Below are 22,150 nucleotides of genomic sequence, written 5' to 3' on the forward strand. Positions count from 1 at the left end.
TTGTATTTTTTGGTATTTTTTATTTTGTTGTTGTAGAAATGTGACTTAAGTATTTTCTGTTTTTCTCCTATTTCTCTGTTGTACCCCCCTTTATTTCTTTCTGTATTTCCCTACTATGTATTTTCTTCTACTTAAAACTAATAAAAATGTGTACTATCAAACTAAATGTTTCTGCAGGGCAAGGATTTCACTCACAGAGGGCAATTTTCCTGTCTCTCCCATCTCCTGGCAGCGCCAAATGCTACCCCAAATCTTGCTCTTGGAAGAGAGAGAACTCTCAGGATTAGGAGCAAGATTCCAGGGGGTATTTTGGGCCACAAGAGGAGAGGAAAAAACACAAATGGAAATCCCTTTACCCTGGAAACATTATCCTGGATCCAACCCTCTACCTGCAAGTCATCAAGTCTTCAACTATAGTATGATTGTGTAACCTATTGTGAGAACTTACCATAGCAAGACCCACACCACTTAAAACAGAGACACTCAGCATAAGCAAGATCCGGTCTGTATAGCGACTAGTTAATTTTCCAATTACTAGACCCTGAAAAACCTATAAAAAAAGGAGAGAACAGATACATAGATGATGTAAAATTTTCAGGTGATGTAAAGACAAAGCTGAAAACCAGTACTGTACCTATGGTGGCTTCCTCACAGAGGCTCCACGTCACACTCTCCATCAAACAGCAGGGTGTTTGGGAGGGTTTCTAAATGACATTGTTTTGCAATTGCCCACTTTCCTCATTTTCCTGTGTTTTTTCTAAACCTGCTTTGGTACAATCCTTCCTGAAATAGCATACTCAAAGCAGGTTTGGGTTCCCTGCCCACGTCCAGTGCCATGTCCTCTTGCACATGCCATTTCCCCCCTGTCTCTGATGAACTTTTGGCCTTTTTTAAAATCAGCAGTAGGTATATTGCTACAGCAGCATTACACTATCATGACATAGCTACTGGTGGCTGGCAGGGGGGAACAGAGGAAAAAATGGAAAAACTGCTGAGCCTTGCATATAGAGGTGCCATTCACACCACAAATCCCTTCACATTTGCAGCCCTTGCAGGGAAGCAACCTGTAACAGTTGTGGTGGTGGAGAGTACTCTAAAGGTACAGCCAATTTATAGCAGCCCCAAAGGGGTTTCAAGGCAAGAGACTAACAGCAATGGGTTGCCATGGTCTGCCCCTATGACTGTCACGAACCTAAAAAGTGTCTTTACATTAATATTTTTGCTTTCACTTCCCTTTTTGGTATATGGGGCTGAGGACAAGGAAACTGATGAAAGCCTAACAAAACATTACACACAAGAATTGAGAAGCAGGTGGTCCCTTTTTAATCTCAGATGAAAGCTGTTGAAGGAGGGAGGGAAAAGGGAATAGTGTGTGTGTGTGAGAGAGAAAGAGATGTTTCTCCACTTCAAACTACTCCCCAAGCTATTCTGTTTTCCCCTTCAAGGATGCAAAATGGATGCTTGTAAGGGTAAGTGTGTGTGTTTGAAAATCCACAGAGTGACTGGAGGGGGGAATTTTGTGCAGAGACATGGCAGGCAAGAAAAGAGTTAAGCATTCTCCCTGTTTCTCTACTCTGCAAATCAGCTTATTCTCTAACTTCCAGAAGCATCTGCCTCTAATTAAAGACTATCAGAATCGTGTTACATGTATTTGAAAGAAACATTTAGCTAGGATTCAAACGCTTTAAGGGGCTTTCCTTATTTTTTTAAAATAGGTACACCCTGTGCTCTTGGCAAGCAGAGCTACTGCAACAGCAGCCAATTTTCTGCAATTAAAGCAATAAAACACATCAATCAATAACAAAGAGGCAATAAAACAACATCAGCCACATTAAGACACTTCAAAAAGGCCACTAGTAGAAGAATTAATAATACAACATGATAGCATTATCAACACCCCCCCCCCCCAAAAAAAGTTCAGGGGACAGATATAAAAATTGGGAGGAAGAGAAATGAGGGGCTGGGGAGAGGTCAGTGCAAGCTCTTATCTCCAGAGAAGAGCTTTAAAGCATCTTACAGTTTTGTGGCTTCAGGTATGGTTGTAGCTTTGAGCAGTGTTGTGATAGGAACCACTTGTAAGTAGGATTGCCAGCCTCCAGGTTGGGCCTGGAGATCTCCGGCTTTTATAACTGATCTCCAGTTGGCAGATATCAGCTCCCTTGGAGAAAATGGCTACTTTGAAGGCATTATACTATGCACACATCTGCTGTGGGATGTTCCATTTCACTATATATTAATCATTCTGCTTTTAGTTTAATTAGACAGACCTCCCCCCAGATCCCTAGACAAACACTCTAGTCTAAATGGGTACTTTTAGAGTTCAAAGGACAGCTCCCTTGTAAGTCAAACCTTGGAGATGAGATGATGTAAAGGACAACTAAGGCCATGGGAAACTTCCTGGTTACTCCCGCCTGTGCTTATTGCATGGAATTTAGTTGCACAAGTCTGCATTGCCACAGTTTCTGGGTGATGTAATCAGTGACTGATGAGAAACACAACTCTCCTCTTGTGTGGCATTACATTTTAAACATTAAAACAAATCCTTGGAAGTTGTACACTCTTCCACCATATGACACTAGCAAATTCTTATCTAGCTATGTTTATTGGAGGAGTGGGAATGCAAAATGGTAAACAGCAGGGCATGTCTAAATGTTATTATTAATTTATTTAATTTATAATCTGCCTTTCCTGCAAGCAGGCTCAGGGTAGATCACAACAAGTAATGTGCCATTTGGCAACAATATAAATACATTAATAAACAGTTAAGACAGATTAAAAGAGTTAAAACAATTGCACTAATGTAGACCTGGTAGCACTGAAACTTAGGGTTGCCAAGTCCTACTCAGAAAATACCTGGGGACTTTGGGGGTGGAGCCAGGAGACTTTGGGGGTGGAGCCAGGAGACTCTCCCATTCTTTAAAATAAATAAAAATACAGCAGTGCAATTCCCCTGAATAGTCTTCATTTCCTTATCCCCAATAGCAGTTGTGAAATTCTAATAAATGAAAGTGAACCCACTCTAACAAAGCAGCCATAATAAATAGAATTTGTTTGCAAGTACACAATTTTGTGATCTGACTGGGGCGCTACACACAGGAGCTGCTGTATTTCCAACCAACAATACAAGTAAATGAAAAGACAGAGAGATGGAATTTTTCTCCATCCCATAAACAGGTTACTATTAAAAACGTCTGAAATGAATAAAAAAAACAAAACAGAGACTGTGCTATCACTCTCTCTCGCTCACACACTTTCTGGCTCTGGTTCCTATACAAAGCAAAAGCAAGCAGGGACTGGCCTTCACTCTCTCTTTTACACCAGCTCTGCTGCTGGCCCCTCCCAATGCAGCTTTTACTTCCTGCTTAAATTTAAAGGTGCACACACACTAAAAAAAAAGGTGTTTGCAGGCTTCTAAACCTTCAGAGATCTCAAGGCACATGGTGGTTGCGGAGGCGGGGCTTCCCCTGTCAGCCAGTTGGCTGGGGGGCAAGGATGGAGCCTGGGAAATCGGGGGTTCCCCTGCTTGGACAGGGGGGTTGGGAAGCCTACTGAAACTCCAAAATTTGTTTGATCTGGGTCATGTAGATGCTTTCAAATGGTAATTTCAGCAAGGGAGGTCATTTTTTATTGGATGTCCACTGCCTCAACCAAAAGCCTGATGGAACAGCTCTGTTTTGAAAGCCCTGCGGAATGGTAGGACGTCCTGCAGGGCCCTGATCTCAGGCAAGAGCATATTCCACCAGGCCAGGGCAAAAGCAAAAAAGGCCCTGGTTGAGGCTAAACAGATGTCCCTAAGGCTGGAAATAGCTATCAGATCTTGATCTGCAGAGTGCAGGGCTCTCCAGGACACATATGGGGAGAGGCAGTCCCTCAGGTATGTCGGTCCCAGGCTGTGCAAGGCTTTAAAGGCCAGTATCAGTATCTTGAAATGGTCCCAGTACTCAATTGGTAGACAGTGCAACTGGTGTAGTACTGGCTAAATGTGTGCCTGCACAGGCAACACAGTCAGCAGGCATGCCACTGCATTTTGTACCAGCTGGAGTTTCTGGATCAGTCACAAGGGCAAGCCTGCATAAAGCGAGTTACAATAATCAAGCCTGGAAGTTTACATGGTAACTGTGAGGCATCCAGGACCACCCTCAGGCTTCTTGCACTCTGCGCTGGCACAAGTAATGCACCAACCAAGATGGGGAGCATGATTCCTGACTCAACTCCCCCCCCCCCCAACTCAGACACAGGACATCTGTCTTTGATGGATTCAGTTTCAGCCAGCTCTGCCGCAACCACCCAGCCATGGCTTCCAATGGTCAGATTATCTAGGGCAGAGTCTGGGCAGCCATGTATCAACAGATAGAGCTGGGTGTCATCGGCATACTGGTGGCAACCCAGCCCCAAACCCCAGACTAGCTGGGTAAGGGGGCACATATAGATGTTGAATAATATTGGCAAAAGAATCACTCTCTGTGGCATTACACATTCAAGTGGGTATTGTGAGGAGGTCTCCCCACAGGGCCACCCTCTGTCCCCAATCATGGAGAAAGGAGGAAAGCACTGTAAGGCAGACCCCCCCCCCCAAACTCCTATCTCAGCAAGGTGGTGGGTCAACAGATCATCATTGACTGCATTGAACACAGCTGTCAGATCTAAAAGTAGCAGCAGAGCCAACCCACCCCAATTCAGGTGCCTCTAGATGTCATCTGTTAAGGTGACTAACACCATCTGACTGGAATGGGTCAAGAATTTTGAGGCTGTTAAAACATAAAGGTAAAGGTAGTCCTCTGTGCAAGCACCAGTCAATTTCGACTCTGGAGTGACATTGCTTTCACGGCAGACTTTTTATGGGGTGGTTTGCCATTGCCTTCCCCAGTCATCTACACTTTCCCCCCCAGCAAGCTGGGTACTCATTTTACCGACCTCGGAAGGATGGAAGGCTGGGTCAACCTGGAGCCGGCTACCTGAACCAGCTTCTGCTGGGATCCAACTCAGGTCGTGAGCAGAGGGCTCCAACTGCAGTACTGCAGCTTTACCACTCTGCGCCACGGGGCTCTTTATTTAAACATATAGATATGCAAATTACACCTATAAACTGTTTGAGGACTATGCATTTTCCTTTCCCCATACTGCAGTCCTAATTTAATGAAAATGGCAGTGTAATTATCCAGCTACATCCCACCTGTTCGCTTTTGCCACTGATTGTACATGCAAAGGATACTGAGCTTTTGTTAATAGGATCCCAGAAATGGCTCCAGTACAGACCCCATCTTTGAGTGATGGTGCAGAGACAACTTTCCATAGCAGAGCAATCCATGCTGACTGAGGCTGGGTGCCTGTATGTATGTCTGGTGGAAGGAGAAGGGGGGGAGTGGACACAGTGGGTCCTTGACACACTGTGTTGATCTCTGCCTAGGCCAAATGTAATGTGGAAAGAAACCAAGTGGCCCAAGTAGCTAGCAAATGAAGAATGCAGTAATGCCCTCAAAGTTAAGATTGTGAATTGAGTGGGTGAGGATGCAGGTCCAACAGTTTTTAATTGATGTCCAGACTTGGAGGCTATGGCTGTGGGCAGAGTGGCTTCAGGAAGGGCAATAAACAGGAGAGAAGAGGCTTGCAAGGCAGATGCAACAAGAATGAGGTCACACTGTTCTGTGGTTGCCAACTCTTCTGATCAATTTTGAAATGCCTAATGGGAGTCAGGCACAGGGGACATACAGAGCCCAGAGGAAGAACAATGTTCCAAGTCCTGAGGAATCTCTGCAATTCACACTAGTCCTGATTTTCAGGCTTTAGAGATGTAATGCACCAACCACAGGTATAACTGATTCATCAGATTATTTACCATTTCAAGACAACTACCTAACTGCTATCTATCTATTTCGTGACCACTGGAAAGGCATGAAAAATTGCTAAGGTATAATCATTACCTTCCCATGGATGCAAAGGGGTTTCTACTGATCTGCTTTATCATCATATTCCAGGGCAATGGGAAGTCAATCCAGTTTTTTTAAATGCTAAAAAAAAGAAAAGTGGATGGAAGGAGGAAAACAGAAAGCAAGGAAACAGAAAAGATGCAGCATAAATAATATACCTTTTTTAAATAGTAAGGGAAGTGGTTAGGGAATCAAGATCCACCTCCATTCCAAATAAGCTAGACACAGAAGAAAAAATAGTTTTACAATCTGTGTCCTGATTCATAATTGAAAATAATGTACCTCTGACTGCTAGATCCTGCCTGTCACTATTATATAGAGCAGGGGTGTCGAACTCATTTGCTATAAGGGTCATATCTAACATAAACGAGACCTTATTGGGCCGGGCCACATGGTGTCATAAATATAATGCCAGGTATCAGAGATATAAACTTTATAAAGCACACAAACGGAATTAAAGCTTTTTTAAAAAAAGCTTAAAACATTAGCACTCTTTGGTCCTAAAGGTGCTTTCTTTGTATATCTCCTGTGCAATCCAGGGAACTGGGCAAAGGAAGCTCTGGTTCTTTTCTTCCTTCCCCAGGGTACCAGGAGGGGAAGGAGCCTCAGCCAATAGAGGGAAAAAAGGTTTGGCTCAGTAGCTCCGCTGTGCAATTGAGAGAGCCTGGCAAAGCAAACTCTCCCTCTTTTCCTTCTTCCCTAAGGGAGGAGCCTCAGCCAATGGAGAAAATAGAGGTTTTGCTCTGTAGCTCCTGTGCGATTGAGCAAGCCTGGCAAAGCAAGCTGTGATGCAGAAGGAAGCAAGAAAGAGGGAGAAGGAAGCACATGACAGCCAGTTGCTCGGGGGCCTGATAGAAGCCCTCTGGGGACCTGATCTGGCCCCCAGGCCGCATGTTACCCCTGATTATAGTGTTGCTAAATGTGGGCCTCTGATCTAGCTAAACAGTTTTGATGCTCTTCTTCAAAACTTTAGTTGCTTTGAATTCACAATTTTTAGTGTTTTTTTTTTAAACAAAAAACTCCAGCCCCTGAACTGTAGATATAAGAGAAAAGGTGCAGGCAATTTTTGTTCTAATTGGTTGGGAAAGAATGAGGAGAAGCCACAAGACAGCAGATGGAATATCATGTCTATGCTGATATTGTGAAAAAGCATTGTAGTCAGTTATTATTGCTTATCTATTTAAATTTCTAATACAACCATTACAATACTAAGGTACATGCAATGAAACCCCCCCTCCTCTGAAGGTTGCTGAATCACCACCGAATCCATGACAATCATACCCTGAGAGCCAAGGAAGAGACGCTGCAAAGCATTCATGGAAAAATCAGAGAAAAATCAGAAGAAAATGTGCAGAAAAGTACTATGTGTGCAAGTGCCATTGCAAATGTGCATGCCTTTACATTTGCAGTGGCAGTTAAAGCAATGTGGGCTGTGATCAGATGGGTAGTTTGATCCAATGTAGTCGTTGTTCCTTTCTGGATTTCAAGTGCACAAGCAGACAGCGACACCTGCCTCCCGTTCCTCATTCCTTGGCACCCCATTCTGACCCCTCCTTCATGGTGGAGTTATCAGGCACTGGGGAAAGTCTGGTATTTATGGTATTCACCTTCCCAGATGTCAGAGAACTCCCCTGTTCCTGCCCATGTATTCCATGGAAGAGAGGTAATGTGATGGAGGCTGAGAGGGGCCACAGCACTTGGCGGAGGAATTGTGGAGCTGTCAAAAAGGAGTCAGAGCTTCAGATTCATGTTTATACAGGGTGTGTGTGTGGGGGGGAAGGATGCTGCAGCAATCTGAATGACTGACCACATGCGAGTGCATGGTGAAGCCAGTTCAGGGTGAGATGTCTGATCAAAACTTCCTGTTAAGAAAAAAAATGGTGTCATTTGAGGCATGGCCAGATTGTGCCAAGCCTGTAGTGTGACTGCAGACATGGAGAATCTTCAGCATGTGGAGCCATAGTCTGCTAGTGCCCATGGACGCTATTCAGCAGCCCTGACTCCACTGTTCAGTTAGCATCTCAGAGGCCGCGACAGTTACCTGGCAGTGGTATGTGGATTGGGTCTCTCTCCTCACTTGATCACAACTCAGTGGTTGAAGTCTTTTGGTCTCAGGTGACAAGGAAGGCACTATAGTTAGACATGATCAGGCAATCTCCAATTGTGGGTTGGAGGGGGCAGCAGCCTCCTCCATTGCCACCACCATTTTTTGGTCCTCATGACAGCCATCCTCATGTATTTCTCTGTCTGTACCTCATCCTCCCCCCAAGCAGCTAATGCTTTTCTTCTCAGACTTTTCCAGGTGTCTCAAAAGTTCAGGAAGCCTTGCTAGGTATGTGTGGCTTGTTACACTGTTTTTCATGATGTATGGAAAATATGGAGTGCAGAACAATCAGTTGTTCTTCTGATTTCTGGGAAGAACATTAAATTCACTTGATTTCATCACTGTTCTGATGAATAGAGTTGGTTATACATTACAGTTACTGGAAGGGGGGATCCCCTGTATTGAATCAGTGTTTAGGAATTCCTGATTACGATACACCATTTTCTTTGAGATGGATACACTTTCTTAGCTCATGGCAAAAGGGCAAATGGAAAACTGCCAGACAAGGGTAGGGCTGTCACCTTTATTTTTCTACCACATTGTCTTCATAGTGGCCTACAATACTATGATTTACAACTGAATGTAATAGCATGCAACGTCACAACCCAGTTAAAGATACCCCCAGATGAAGTTCTCTGTCATGGTATCTCATAGCAGAAAATGTTTGACCCACTGAATTCTGCTTGGTTTACTCATGGAAAAGGTACCTGAATAAAAGGGAGACACCCTTCTCACAAACTACCACTGTCACAGAAGGCCTTATTAGTCTTCTAAATAAGATCTCGCTAACCAAAAGGATTTATCAGGCTCCTTGCTTCATAGGAACACAAAAGGAACTGTGAGGTGAACTTTCAAACAGCTTATAAATTTTCATCCATAATACCTGACAGTAACTGGAAAAGGAAAGGAAATAGGTGAGAGTGCTACAGCAAAACCACAGAACAATTACCACATAATACCCAAACCTTGGCCTATGGCCATTTCAGTGTAATTCTATGCAATTATATGGGATGAGACAGAATGTCTATTCAAAATAAAGCTGGACATGTCTTAGCACATAGTCTGGAACTATCATTAGTACAACGTGACAAGTAATTTGTGGTTCCTTTTCATGGAGGGTGGTTTAGTAACACCAAGGGTGCGGTCACACGTACCATTAGTGATGACACAGCTCCGTCTGGCTGACGGATTAAATGTGTTCATTCAGACAGCCACATCTGGCATTCGATCGTCATCCGGGCTCATCTAGGCTTGCTACGCATGAATGGCGCATTAATTTGACAGTACATAAAGTCCGGCCCTTTTTCAAAACAGCGGCACAAGATCGGCTTTTTGTTGTTTGGACAGCTCACGCGCGATACTGCCTCTCACCTTTTTTTTTTAAGAAAGCCCCAGCAGACATGCGCATTGCCAGATCATTCGGGAATCTGAGGTAATGCTTCTGCTTCTCCAATCAACACAGGATCAGGGGGGGGGGGAACGTTATCCCACTATTCAGAACAGGAAAAAATTCTTTTTTTTCAATGTGGAGGATTTCAAGATATCATTGTCACTGCCAATTTCTAGGAAAATAATTCCTGGCAGTTCCGTGGTTTGGATCGGCAATGTTAATTCTGGAAACTTTCGCCCTTCCCCCCTGCCTCTGAAGAAAGTTTTGATTTCCCAGCTCCAAACAGTTGGACGCATGTTCAATGGACCCCCTCTTCTCCCAGAAATCACCATCTGATTACACATGCTCCAAGAAAGGAGCGTGATAGTATTGGATGTCTGATCACGCACAACAGAATGAATCGCATTCTTGGATGCTCGTCTGAACTGCCCTGCATCGATTCAATATTCAGCAGTTCAGATTTGAGCGCTATACACCCGCTTTTAATGGTAGGTGTGACTGCACCCCAAGTGTATCAAACACTTCTTTAGAAGTGAGCTCTCACATTTTACAGTTTTCCAGTTCATCTAATGGGACCTCTAAGAATTGCTATAAAGGACAGGTATAGCTGGGTTGAACTGGCAACTTCTATGAATCATCCAGCAGGGATTACAATAAGGGGTGGAGGTTACACCAGTGGCCAGATATTTTATGAGCTCAGTGACACTGACTCAGCAGCATACACTCCAAACCTGTATATTACAATTACAGTCTGTGTTACCCAGATCTTTCTAAAAGATTCACAATAGGACAGCCCCAGACTTCTGATATCTTGAAAATCTTAAAACTGTGAAAAGTATGCTTGAAGCCTCTTTTGCTAAGTGTCACTTCAGCCTACACTCTTGGCTGTCATGAAGAGCAGCACTCTTTAGAGATATTCAATGCACGCTCTTTCTGCTCATAGTGAATATGCACAGTTAGCTAATAATAACAACAACAATGACTATTGGCAGATGATGTCAAGAACATGCAAAATAATTATGACAATGCCTAATGTGTGTATACGCCTGAAGAGTGCTGTCAAATTGCAGCAGATCATGGTAACCCCATAGGGTTTTCAAGGCAAGTGATTAAGCAGAGGTGTTCTGCCATTGCCCTCCTCTGCAAAGTGTTTCTTGGTGGTTTTCCATCCAAGCATCAACCTTGCTTGGCTTTCAAGATCTGACAAGATAAAGCTGTACTATACCATTCCACATTCCAATAATGCCTGTTAATATCTATAAAAGAAGAGGACATGCAAACCCTCAAAGGGAGGATAAATCTCATTCTCTCCTCCCAAACTGGCCCCTCTGGTCTCATGCTCCCACTGGAAGAGTGGTTTATTGGTGAACACATGAAATTGCCTTAAACTGCTTCAGACTATTGGCTCATCACAATCAGTATTGTCTATTCAGATGGGCAGCAGTTCTCCAAGATTTCAGGTAGAGGCCTTTTGAATCACCTATAACCTGATCCTTTTAAATGGAGATGCCAGGGATTGAACCTAGATCTCCTGGCATGCCAAGCAGATGCTCTATCAGTGAGCAACAGTCCACCCCCAAAAGATGACAGCACATCCCAAGGCTAAGGGTTTTTTCTCCCTTACACCTGTGCTTTTGTGGATTTTTAATCCCTATTTTTTCTACATTTCCATATTACGTATGAACATTTGAAGCTGCCTTATACTGAACCAGACCCTTGGTCCATCAAAGCCAGTACTGTCTACTCAGACTGGCAGGGCCCATGTTTGCAGGAAAATGTACCTTAGCCTTGGGTAGCCATATTGTGCGGATTTTTTAATCCGCATGGTTAGCCACTCATGAGAGTTAGATATATGATAGTGTTTCTCCTAAATGTTCAAAATCTTCTTGTCATGCCATGCTTTAATGCAGCTAATACCAGTGATTCATACTCATCCCTGCATATACAGCATGAAGGGCAAATATATGTAAATATATAAGAAACATGTGCTGGGAACCTATGGTCAACCAAAATTTCCTGACACATGTCCTTTAAGAATGCACACCTGTCCTTGACAAAGTACAAGATTATGCATGGGATGAAGAAGGTAGAGAAAGAAGTACTTTTCTCCCTTTCTCACAATACAAGAACTCGTGGACATTCAATGAAATTGCTGAGCAGTCGGGTTAGAATGGATAAAAGGAGGTACTTCTTCACCCAAAGGGTGATTAACATGTGGAATTCACTGCCACAGGAGGTGGTAGCAGCTGCAAGCATGGCCAGCTTCAAGAGGGGGTTAGATAAAAATATGGAGCAGAGGTCCATCAGTGGCTATTAGCCACAGTGTGTGTGTGTGTGTATATATATATATAAATTTTGGCCACTGTGTGACACAGAGTGTTGGACTGGATGGGCCATTGGCCTGATCCAACATGGCTTCTCTTATGTTCTTAAGTACTCCAGGAAAAAAACAGGTTGCTTACCTGTAATTGATGATCTTCGAGTGGTCATCTGTGCATTCACACTGTTGGGATAATCAGTGCTTGCATCGACCCCGACGGTGATCTCAAAGCTCTAGAATTTTCTCTAGTGTCCTCCCACTGAGCATGCTCAGCGACGGCAATGTGCATGTCCAGGGGAGGGCATCATATTCCCGCCAGTTTCCTTCTGACCGCTGAACAACTTCAAGGAGAAGGCTGACAGCAGAGGGGAAGGAGGACGGGTAGTGTGAATGCGCAGATGACCACTTGAAGATCATCTGTTACAGGTAAGCAACCTATTTATCTTTGTCGTGGTTTCTGTGCTTCACACTGTTGGGAGATTAGCAAGCTTTGCCCTACCTGGAGGAGGGTGCTGGCAGTCTTCATTGATGTATAGAAGAGAGAATTGTTCTCCCCAACAGTGTCTTATGCTTTGCACGTGTATCCAGTGCATAATGAAGGATGATGAAGGATGTAGAGGAAGCCCACGTGGCTGCATTACAAATGTCCTGCAGTGGTACACCCTTCAAGAACGCTGTTGAGGTTGCCCCTGCTCAAGTGGAGTGAGCCCTCACCGGGCCAGAAAGAGGTCTCTTGACCAGGAAGTAGCACAACTTGATCGCCTCTACTATCCATTTCGAAAGTCTTTGCGTGGATATGTGTGAACTCTTCTTATCCTGCGCATAGGTCACAAAAAGATGGTTTGTGGAACGAAATTATTGGGTGCGATTGACATAGAACAGGAGTGCCCTGAGAACATCCAGCAGATGCCATTTCCTCTCCTCATCATTAGTAGGGTTAGGAAAGAAGGTAGGTAGATTGATGGTGGCCTGTAAATGGAACATAAAGACCACCTTTGGCAGGAAGGTAATATCAGGTGTCATAGTGACTCCTTCAGTGTGAAAGGAGAGGAAGGGTGGGTCGTGTCGTAGTGCACATAACTCTCCAACCCTTCTGACCAAGGTGATGGCCACTAACAGTGCTGTCTTCCATGACAAAAAGTGCAGACTGCACATGGCCATTGGTTCAAATGGCTTTCTTGTCAACATGTTTAGTACTAGCTGAAGGTCCCAAACCGTCGTAGCTCTGGAGGTAGGAGGGTGCATGCGAAGGAGGCCTTTTAGGAATTTCTTGCTGTCAGGATGGGAGAACACTGAGATTCCCTCCACGTGCTCATGGTACGCAGAAATCGCTGACAAGTATATCCTGATAGATGAATGTGAGAGTCCCCCTTCGCATAAAGCCAGCAGGAAAGAAAAAACAGTCTGAAGTGAGCAGGTCCTAGCTATGAAGTCTGGCTCCTTCGCAAATCAGGAATCTTTGCCACTTATGGTAGTACGATGTCCTAGTGGTCAGCTTCCTGCTGTTCATCAGTACCTCTCGTACCCTGGGGCATGAGTAGGTTGGGAAATTCTCCATGCAGTGAACTTCAGTTGCGGGATGTTGTGATGGAGAATTGATCCCAGTTGGTCTGTGAGCAAGTTTAGTCCTGCCGGGAAGTGATGGTACTGGCCCCTGCTGAGACAAAGAAGGATGGGAAACACATACTGCTACCCAGAAGTGTATCCCCCATCCAGTATGTGTGTTCCTCATTTTTGTTACCCCAATGCAGAACTCGACTCTCATCTTTGTTAAATTGCATCTTGTTCACTTCTGCCCACTTTCCCAGGGAATTCTGTCTCTTATCTTCTGGTGTGTTCACTGCTCCTCCCAATTTGGTGTCAGTAAGCTTGTCACTCAATCATAGAAGGAAATCAAGTTGGTTTGGCAGGACCCGTTAGGGACAAATCCATGCTGACTTCCCCGGATCCCCAAGTTCTCCTTTAGTTGCTTGCAGACTGATCCCTTTAAAATCTGCTCCAGTATCTTCCCTGGGACAGAGGTCAGACTGACTGGCCTGTAGTTTCCATTTTTGAAAATTGGGATGACATCTGCCCTCCTCCAGTCTTGTGGCATGTCTCCCGTCCTCCAAGAGGTCTAGAAGATGATGGACAAAGGCTCTGCAAGCTCTCTAGAACAGGGGTGTTGAACTCATTGTTATGAAGGCTGGATCTGACCTAAATGAGACCTTGTCGGGCCGGGCCATGTGTGTCATAAAATGTAATGCCAGATTGCAGAGATATAAACTTTATAAAGGACACAGACAAACTATTAAAGCTTTTTAAAATAAAAATTAAAATAAAACATGATTAAAACAGTAGCACTTGTTGATCATAAAGGTGCGTTCTATGACTTTCTCCCATGGGATCCAGGGAACTGGGCAAAGGAAGCTCTGGCTCTTTCCTTCCTTCCCCAGGGGACCAAGAGGGGGAGGATCCTCAACCAATAGAAAGAAGAGAGACTTGGCTCAGTAGCTTTGCTGTGTGATTGAGGGAGCCTGGCAAAGCAAACTCTCCCTCCCCCCCTTCCTCTTCAAGGGAGGAACCTCAGCCAGTGCAGTCTCAGCCAATGGAGAAAATACAGAGCTTCTGTGTGATTCAGCAAGCTTGGCAAAGCAAGCTGTGATGCAGAAGGAAGCTAAAGAGAGGGAGAAGGAAGCAGACAGCATCCAGTAGCTTGGGGGCCTGATAGGAGTCCTCTGGGGGCCTGATTCGGCCTCCGGGCCTCATGTTTGACACCTCTGCTCTAGAAAGTACTTTTAGCAGTCTTGGGTGCATTCCATCTGGCCTGTGGGATTTGTATTCATTCAATGCAGCCAAATGCTTCTCAGCTACCTCTCTGGCATGTTAACCAGCAGCCCAGATGACACACCTTGCCTACTACCATCTCTAGATGAGCCTGTTCTCTTCTTCAGGGGAAAAAATGAGGTAAAATAAAAGTAGCCTTTCTACTTTGTCTGTCCTCTGTCAGAGTTTCTCCATTTTCACCCAACAGCAAGCCCATTGCCACTTTTATCTTGTGTTCGCTCCTCACATAACTGAAGATTTTATTGTTGTAGTGAGTCTCCCTGGCCAGCTTTAGCTCACAGCTTTGGCCTCTCTGATGATTGACTTATAGTGCTATAGCACAGGGGTGGCCAACGGTAGCTCTCTAGATGTTTTTTGCCTACAACTCCCATCAGCTCCAGCCATTGGCCATGCTGGCTGGGGCTGATGGGAGTTGAAGGCAAAAAACATCTGGAGAGCTACCGTCGGCCACCCCTGCTATAGCAGATACTCTTCTTTAGAGGTATATGCTTGCCTCCAGTTTTTGAATATTTCCTTTTTCTTCCTTAGAGTTCTCTGTTTATCCACATTGGCTTATTGACTTCCCCATCTTGTTTCCTTCTTGTTGAAACAGTGATTGCTCGAGCTTACAAGAGCTCTTGTTTTAGGAAAGCCCACCCTTCACTTGCTCCTTTCCCTTCCAGCATTCTTGCCCATGGAATGAATCTCATCATACCTCTGAGTTTATTAAAGTTTATTAAAGTCTGCTCTGCTGAAATCTAACAGACCCATGTGGCTATGAACTTCCTTGGTCCCCCACAGCAAAAGGAATTCTAGCAGGACATGATCACTTTCCCCTAAGGTTCTCACCACCTTCAAGCCATCTACCATCTCTTGCCTGTTGGTCAATATTAAGTCAAGTATGGCTGAACCCCTTGTAGCTTCCTCCACCACTTGATGAAGGAAGTTGTCAGCCAGACAAATCAGGAACATGTGTGACTGTGGATGCTTTGCAGAGTTTGTCTCCCAGCACACATCAAGGAAGTTGAAGTCACCCAAAACTACCAGGTCATGTTGTTTGGCTACCCTGACAAGCTGTTCAAAGAGGGCAGCATCCCCCTTCTCATCCTGGTCAGGAGGTCTGTAGCAGACTCCAGCCACAATACTGTTTGTCCTTCCTTTCCTTATCCTCACCCAAATACTTTCCATTGAACTGTTGCCCTTCTCCTCCAGTATTTCCTGACAAATAAACTCTCTCCTCACATACAGTGCCACTCCACCTCCTCTTCAATCCTTTTGTTTTTTCTTGAACAACTCGTATCAACCACTACTACATTCCAGTCATGAGAATCATCTCACCAAGTCTCTGTAATGGCTACTAAATCATATCCCTCTTTCTGCATTAGAAGCTCAAGCTTTTCCTTATTGCCCAGGCTCTGGACATTGGTACATAGACACCTGAAGCCCCACATCTTTGGCTCCATTATACCGCCCCCCATGGGCCTCTGTCATCTGCTGACCTTCATTTAAATCATTGTATTAAGTCATCTCCTTCTCCTTGTGATGTCAGTTTAAAGCACACTCGAATATCCCCATGTTTCTGCCAAACACATTCTTCCCTGACCTTGACAGGTGAAGTCCATTGTATGCTAGTAGGTTGTCATCCAAAAAACCTAGCCCATGGTCCCAGAATCTAAATCGCTCCTGCCAGCAACACCAACACAGTCAATGGTTCACCTCCGTTATCATCTGCTCCCATCGTATTCCCCTTCCTATGACAGGAAGGATAGAAGAGAACACCACCTGTTCCACCATTCCTTTCAGCCTCCTCCTGAGAGCTTCATAGCCAGTCTTAATGCTTTTGATGTTTACAGCCATGTCATTGTTCCCACAAAGACCATCTCGATGGGTTTGAATGACCATCTTTGAACGTTTGATTAACTTTGGGATCCTGTGTATAATATTTTTAATTTTTGCCCCAGGAAAGCAACACACCTCTTGGGCCAGGGGGTCAGGCCTGGACACATGATAGTCCATACCCCTCAGCAGGGAGTCACCCTTCCCATGCCATTTCTTCATATCTCCCTATCTACCTACCTCTGTCTTCTTGTGTTTGTGATACTTCTGCTGGGAGAGTTTCCATCTCTGCCTCCACCACAAGGGAGATACTTAAAAACTCTTTAAGTATTTGAAGGGCTGTCACTTACAGGAGGGCAGGGAACTGTTCCTGTTGGCAGTAGATGCTAGGACTTGCAGTAATGGATTTAAATAAAGGGCGAGAAGATACAGGCTGGATATTAGGAAAAACTTTTTTTTAATAGTAAGAGTTGTTCCACAGTGGAATCAGCTGCCTAGGGAGGTGATGAGCTCCCCCTTTCTGGCAGTCTTTAAGCAGCAGCTGGACAAATGCTTGTCAGGGATGCTCTGATCCTGCATTGAGCAGGGGGTTGGACAAGATGGCTTGTTTGGACCCTTCTAACTCAGTGATTCCATAATTCTATATTTTAAAGCCTTATTTATTTATTTATGCATGCATGTGTGCATGCTGAACTGACCCTCCTGGGAGGAATAACATAGGTTTCTGTAAGTTTTCCCAAACAGGAATAGAAGCAGCTTGGAATGTGTTTGTTTAGTTCCCCAGGAAGAAAATGGCAAGGGAGGAAAGGATTGAAGTTTTAAATTGCATTTTGTATATTTAACTGTATATTAATTGTTCAAATGCTTTAATATTATGTTCACTGCTGGGTGGTCCCTGAAGAGGTGGAGAAGTAGCATACTTTTTAAATATAAGATAATGTTTCCCTGGTATCAAAATGCTGTTTGCCTTGATAAAACAATCCCTGAGAGTGAATTTGCAAAAAGAAAAAGAAAAGTCTTTTATAATAAACATGGGGAAAACAAAGTTTGAGTCCAAAAGGCCAAAAAAGTTTTATCCTGGGTATAAGCTGTTACGTGCATACACACTTCTTCAGATACATGTAACTGAAACATAATTTGAAAAGTTGTGGCAAAACCTTAATCATGGAACTTGACATTTGTGGAAACACTCTGAAATGTTACCACATTGGAAGCATTGCAATGCAAGCAAGATTGATAACCTGAAAAAAAAATCAAGACTGATAACTGAGATGAAACTCATTTGGTTTGCTCATCAAAAAATCACCTGTTTTGCAGGCAAATACCTCCACATAGTTTTGCTTGTGCATACAAGAATTGCAAGCTAGGCACTTACTAGAGAGAACTTCTGCATGTGGCTCTCCACCTCCCAAATTTCTGAATTTGGACACTTGGTTCTAGTTGATGTACTCTTATCCCCCCCCCATTCTTCCCAATTGCAATGTTTTCACACAGAGGCTGTGTGGGCCTAATCTTCCCCAGTACTGTGCTTGTCTTTGCAACATGACCTTCTTTGAAGTAGCATGAACAGGAGACTCTTTACCTTAACTGGAATCTGTTCTGTCATCAATATACAAAAAAGGAAGGAAATAGTTTGCAAGTGACATAACAAGAGCCGCCCATGGCTGTGTACACAAGCTGCAGGTGAAACAACTTTGTCTTTGTGTGCTTTCAAAGACAGATAAGCCTCTGAACCTACAGTGGAAATATGTAATTGGAAACTCCCAATAAATACATTACAAAAGGGAAATCTGCCTTTCTTCCCTTCCTGAACAATTAACAATGATTACTGTCAATAAATTCTGGTGATATTTTTAGGATTTGAGTCTTAGCTGAGGAGTCTTTGAGTTAGGTCTTCAGAAAAGGACTGAAGGGAAGACTGTGGGCTTAGGCTGGTCAGTTGTAAAGGCAACTGGATAAGAGGGCTGAGAGCAGCCAGAGAGGCTGGGCTCCTTGTGGGAGACAGAGCTAGGTAGTCTCTGTCTGAAAGAGAGAGTTTTCAGGCAGTTTGAAACTCTCTGAGGGAGCTTTTGCCAGCACATCAGGCAATCTCCGTGTACAAACTAGATCACACAAAGACACACTGAAGGGAGAACTGGATTCTGGTGGTCAGCAGGGTTACCCAAGACTCAGACCAGAAGACTAGCTGTGGGGCTGAGACGCATCAGTATTGAGGGGTGCGAGTCCTGGAAGGTAGCTAGTGGAATGTCTGTGAGGGAGAATATACTGGCACCAGTCAGGAGTTCTATATGTGTGTGTAAGGAGTGATTGTAGTTTGTTATTTTTATGATTTGGCATAACCGAAGCCTAGGGCTAAACAACTGAAGTAACAGCATTCTGAGTGCCCAGAAGGCACAGTCTGCCTGAAGAAGAATTCTGTAGAATTCTGAAACCTGCCTGTTTATTGTTTTTGAAAAGATCTTCTGCCAGTGTTATTTGTTATATTTTACCTCAGCCTGATAAAATCTCCACTTTCAGCAATTGATTATTTGCCAACATTCTGCTGCCAACTGATTCTTTGTTATTGATTAGTTTTAATCAATATTATTTTTCTCTTTCTCCCTTGCCTTTTGTTATCTAATAAACATTTTCGTGGTTTTGAATTTTAAAACCATCTGGTGCCTATTATTTTGAGAGTCTGACAGGATTTCTCTGAGTGTGACTGAGGGACTGAGGGAAAGTGACTGGGGAGAAATTTAAAGTGGTTGCCCTCCCAAGTAGGCTCTGACCGCCTCCCTCACATTTGGTGCCAGTGCTGGGATACGAAATACCCATAAGAACGAACGTTTATATTTTTGTACCTCAGAACTAATTTTTAAGTGGAAATTCCTGTCAGAAATGGCACCACCACAAAAGGCGGGAAAAGCCAAGGGAGATAGCCAGTCTGATGAGGGAGCAGAGGCTGTGAGAAACACCAGCCAAGATATAAAAAGGTTGAAGCTACAGATAGTGCTGGGTAAAGTGGGAAAAGATGATAAATTAGAGTTGGCACGATTAGAGGCAGAACAAGAAAAAGCCAGAATGGCAGTTGAGGAAGAAGAGGCTGAGTGGGCAGAGATAGTAGAGCAGAGAAAAATGGACAGACAGGATAGAGAAAGAGGGAAGGTCTCACAACTGCCAGAGACTGTGGAAGTTGTGAAAGACCAGTGCACAGACCCAGAGCCTGAAGCCCCTACACCCACAAAAAGTACTAAGCAAGAGAAACCAGAAAGGGTGCAGGAGGATTTGTGACTGGAGGACATTGAGACTGTGACTGGAAACGGCAAACCTGTGGAGACATGGGTGCACAAGTCTCTTTGATAGGGTCTGAATTAAATCAACATTGTCAGTGCCTGCCAGAACAGACAGACGCGTTGGGGGGCATAGATGGATCTGTTGTTAAGGTGACTGCAGCAGAGGTTCCAGTTGCCCACAAGAATTTCCAGGGCATGTGAAAGCTGGGAGTTACGGAAGACATTGATTTTCCAGTTTTGTTGGGAGATGACCTGGCATCCCAGGCAGAGAGTCAAGGGGAAGCCACAGTCAGTGTCAGGATTAGCAGCACAGAGGCACAGCAGTTTATATCAACTGAACAGTCACCAAAGCAAGCAGCCTCTGACTGCAGAGAGACATTGTTGCCCAGTGTTCCTGCAGCGAAGTGCCTGCCTGAGCAGAGGGAAAACTCCAGTCTGCCAGGAGTTTTGAAAGTCGGTAGCACCTGCCATGAGATCCATACACACAAGCATCCCAGTGCCAGGGTCCAGTGTGTGCAACATCTGCTGTTTGGGCACAGGGAGGTACCCCAGGAGAGTTCCGGTTTCAGTCCGTTCAAGCTTCTATATGGTCAACAAGCCAGAGGACCACTCGACAACCTAAAGGCGGCTTGGTCGGAGCGAGAGAGCATCCAGGAGACAGATGTCATCACTTGCCTGCCAGAGTTCCAGAAACAGCAGCGAGGGTCCAGAGAGGAGACTACAAACAACATGGGAAGACCACAGCAGCACCAGAAGGAGTGGTATGAATCCGAGGCCGAGGATCCTGTGCTAGTGACAAAGCCCAGGAGGAAAAATGAACGGGACACTGCCGGGAAAGGACCTTGTGTCGTGGCCCATAAGGCTCTTAGTGTAAGCCATAGATGATTAATGGCTAAAGGTGGGGGGAATCCCAGTTTTGAATTGTCTGGTTGAGAAAGAGTCACCAACGGGAGCACCTTTGGTGAAGTGGGCTTAGACCCAGCCTTGACTAAAGACCAGCAGGGGCAAGTTCAAGCCATCCTCACCAGATTCCAGAGCATCTTTTCTAATTTGCCTGGAAAAATAATTTGGCACATCATAAAATTGATACGGGGGATTTGAGGTCTGTATCTCTTCCACCTTACAGGATGACTGGCCCGAATGCCACCTATATCAAGAGGGAGGTGGAGGAAATGTTAAACCTAGGGCTCATAGTGCCTTTGGAGAGTCCCTGGGCCTCACCTACTTGCCTGGACCCTTTTTATTTGGAGATGCCGGGGATTGAACCTGGGACCTTCTGCTTACCAAGCAGATGCTCTACCACTGAGCCACCGTCCCTCCAATCAGAATAGTCAATAAACTTCCATTATCTGACTCAGTATAAGGCATATGCATGTGCTCATGTGTAGACAGCATGCACAGAATACATTTCCTGTACTCTTGAGCAACAGAACAAGCCTCCAAATTTGAGATTAAGGTGAAAATGGCTCTTAGCTCATATATAATGAATGGTGATCTGTCTCTTAAGCACAGGTCAATTGCTGAAGGCTATGCCTATGTTAAAGGATAAAGCCAGAATCACAGCAGTAATTTCAATCAGTGGTGGATTTAAAATAAATGTTTATGAGGACTTGCTGAAACTTTAGTTTCCTCATAATTTAAAACTGCTTCCAGTCGGGGGGTGGTGGTGGTGGAGGGAGGCACTTACAATGATTGCCTCCTTTTTCGAGGCAATTGACAAATTTTGAAAAATTTGTCACTTGTAGTGGCAATGCTCTGGGGATCTATAGAGAGCCTTTTGTAGTTAATGGAAATTAGATTAGATTACTGAAGAGGTTTAAAGGACATCCCCAAAGCAAATGTGAAATCTGCAGTGAAGAGTTTGTGCTGATCCTGTGGTAGTATGTGACAGACAGGAAACCTATATTAAACCCTGAGAGAGATCATGCTAACTGCATGACAGAGCAGAACGTCATCTGCATTGATAACACATAAAACTGCCTGTGCTGTTTTAAACAGAGGCACACTCTTCTCAGCCTTCTTAAATGATAATGGACTGAGGAGAGTGTGCCTCTGCTTAGGACAACACTGTGATTGTGCAGAAAGTTCGCCTGTGTTAGTTATTCAAATAAAGTTTCTATACATCTAATGACTAACAGCATCCATAGAGTGGGACATAGTTCAATATAGCCAACATTTCAGTGAATTAAGGAAAGCAAACACTAGTTCTAGGGTCGCCAAGTCCAATTCAAGAAATATCTGGGGACTTTGGGGGTGGAGCCAGGAGACTTTGGGGTGGAGCCAGGATACATTGGGGTGGAGCCAGCAGCAAGGTTGTGACAACCAGAATTGAACTCCAAAGGGAGTTCTGGCCATCACATTTAAAAGGACCGCACACCTTTTAAATGCCTTCCCTCTATTTGGAATAATGAAGGACAGGGACACCTTCTTTTGGGGCTCATAAAATTGGGCCCCCTTGTCCAATCCTTTTGAAACTTGGAAGGTGTTTTGAGGAGA

General features: G+C 44.4%; 1 protein-coding gene across 2 annotated transcripts in view; it reads right to left on the reverse strand.

The window, feature by feature from the left end:
* Positions 1–22,150, reverse strand: part of SLC22A18 (solute carrier family 22 member 18) — a 125,822-nt gene that overhangs the window by 18,481 nt on the left and 85,191 nt on the right. The window contains exon 9 of one of the 2 annotated variants that reach the window (XM_060262166.1): positions 449–550. The exons of the other annotated variant lie outside the window; for it this stretch is intronic. Coding sequence (XP_060118149.1) covers positions 449–550 — 102 coding nt within the window. The remainder of the gene's footprint in view (positions 1–448; positions 551–22,150) is intronic. 2 annotated transcript variants of the gene reach the window in all.

Source organism: Heteronotia binoei, chromosome 21 (assembly GCF_032191835.1).
Source record: "Heteronotia binoei isolate CCM8104 ecotype False Entrance Well chromosome 21, APGP_CSIRO_Hbin_v1, whole genome shotgun sequence".
NCBI lineage: Eukaryota > Metazoa > Chordata > Lepidosauria > Squamata > Gekkonidae > Heteronotia > Heteronotia binoei.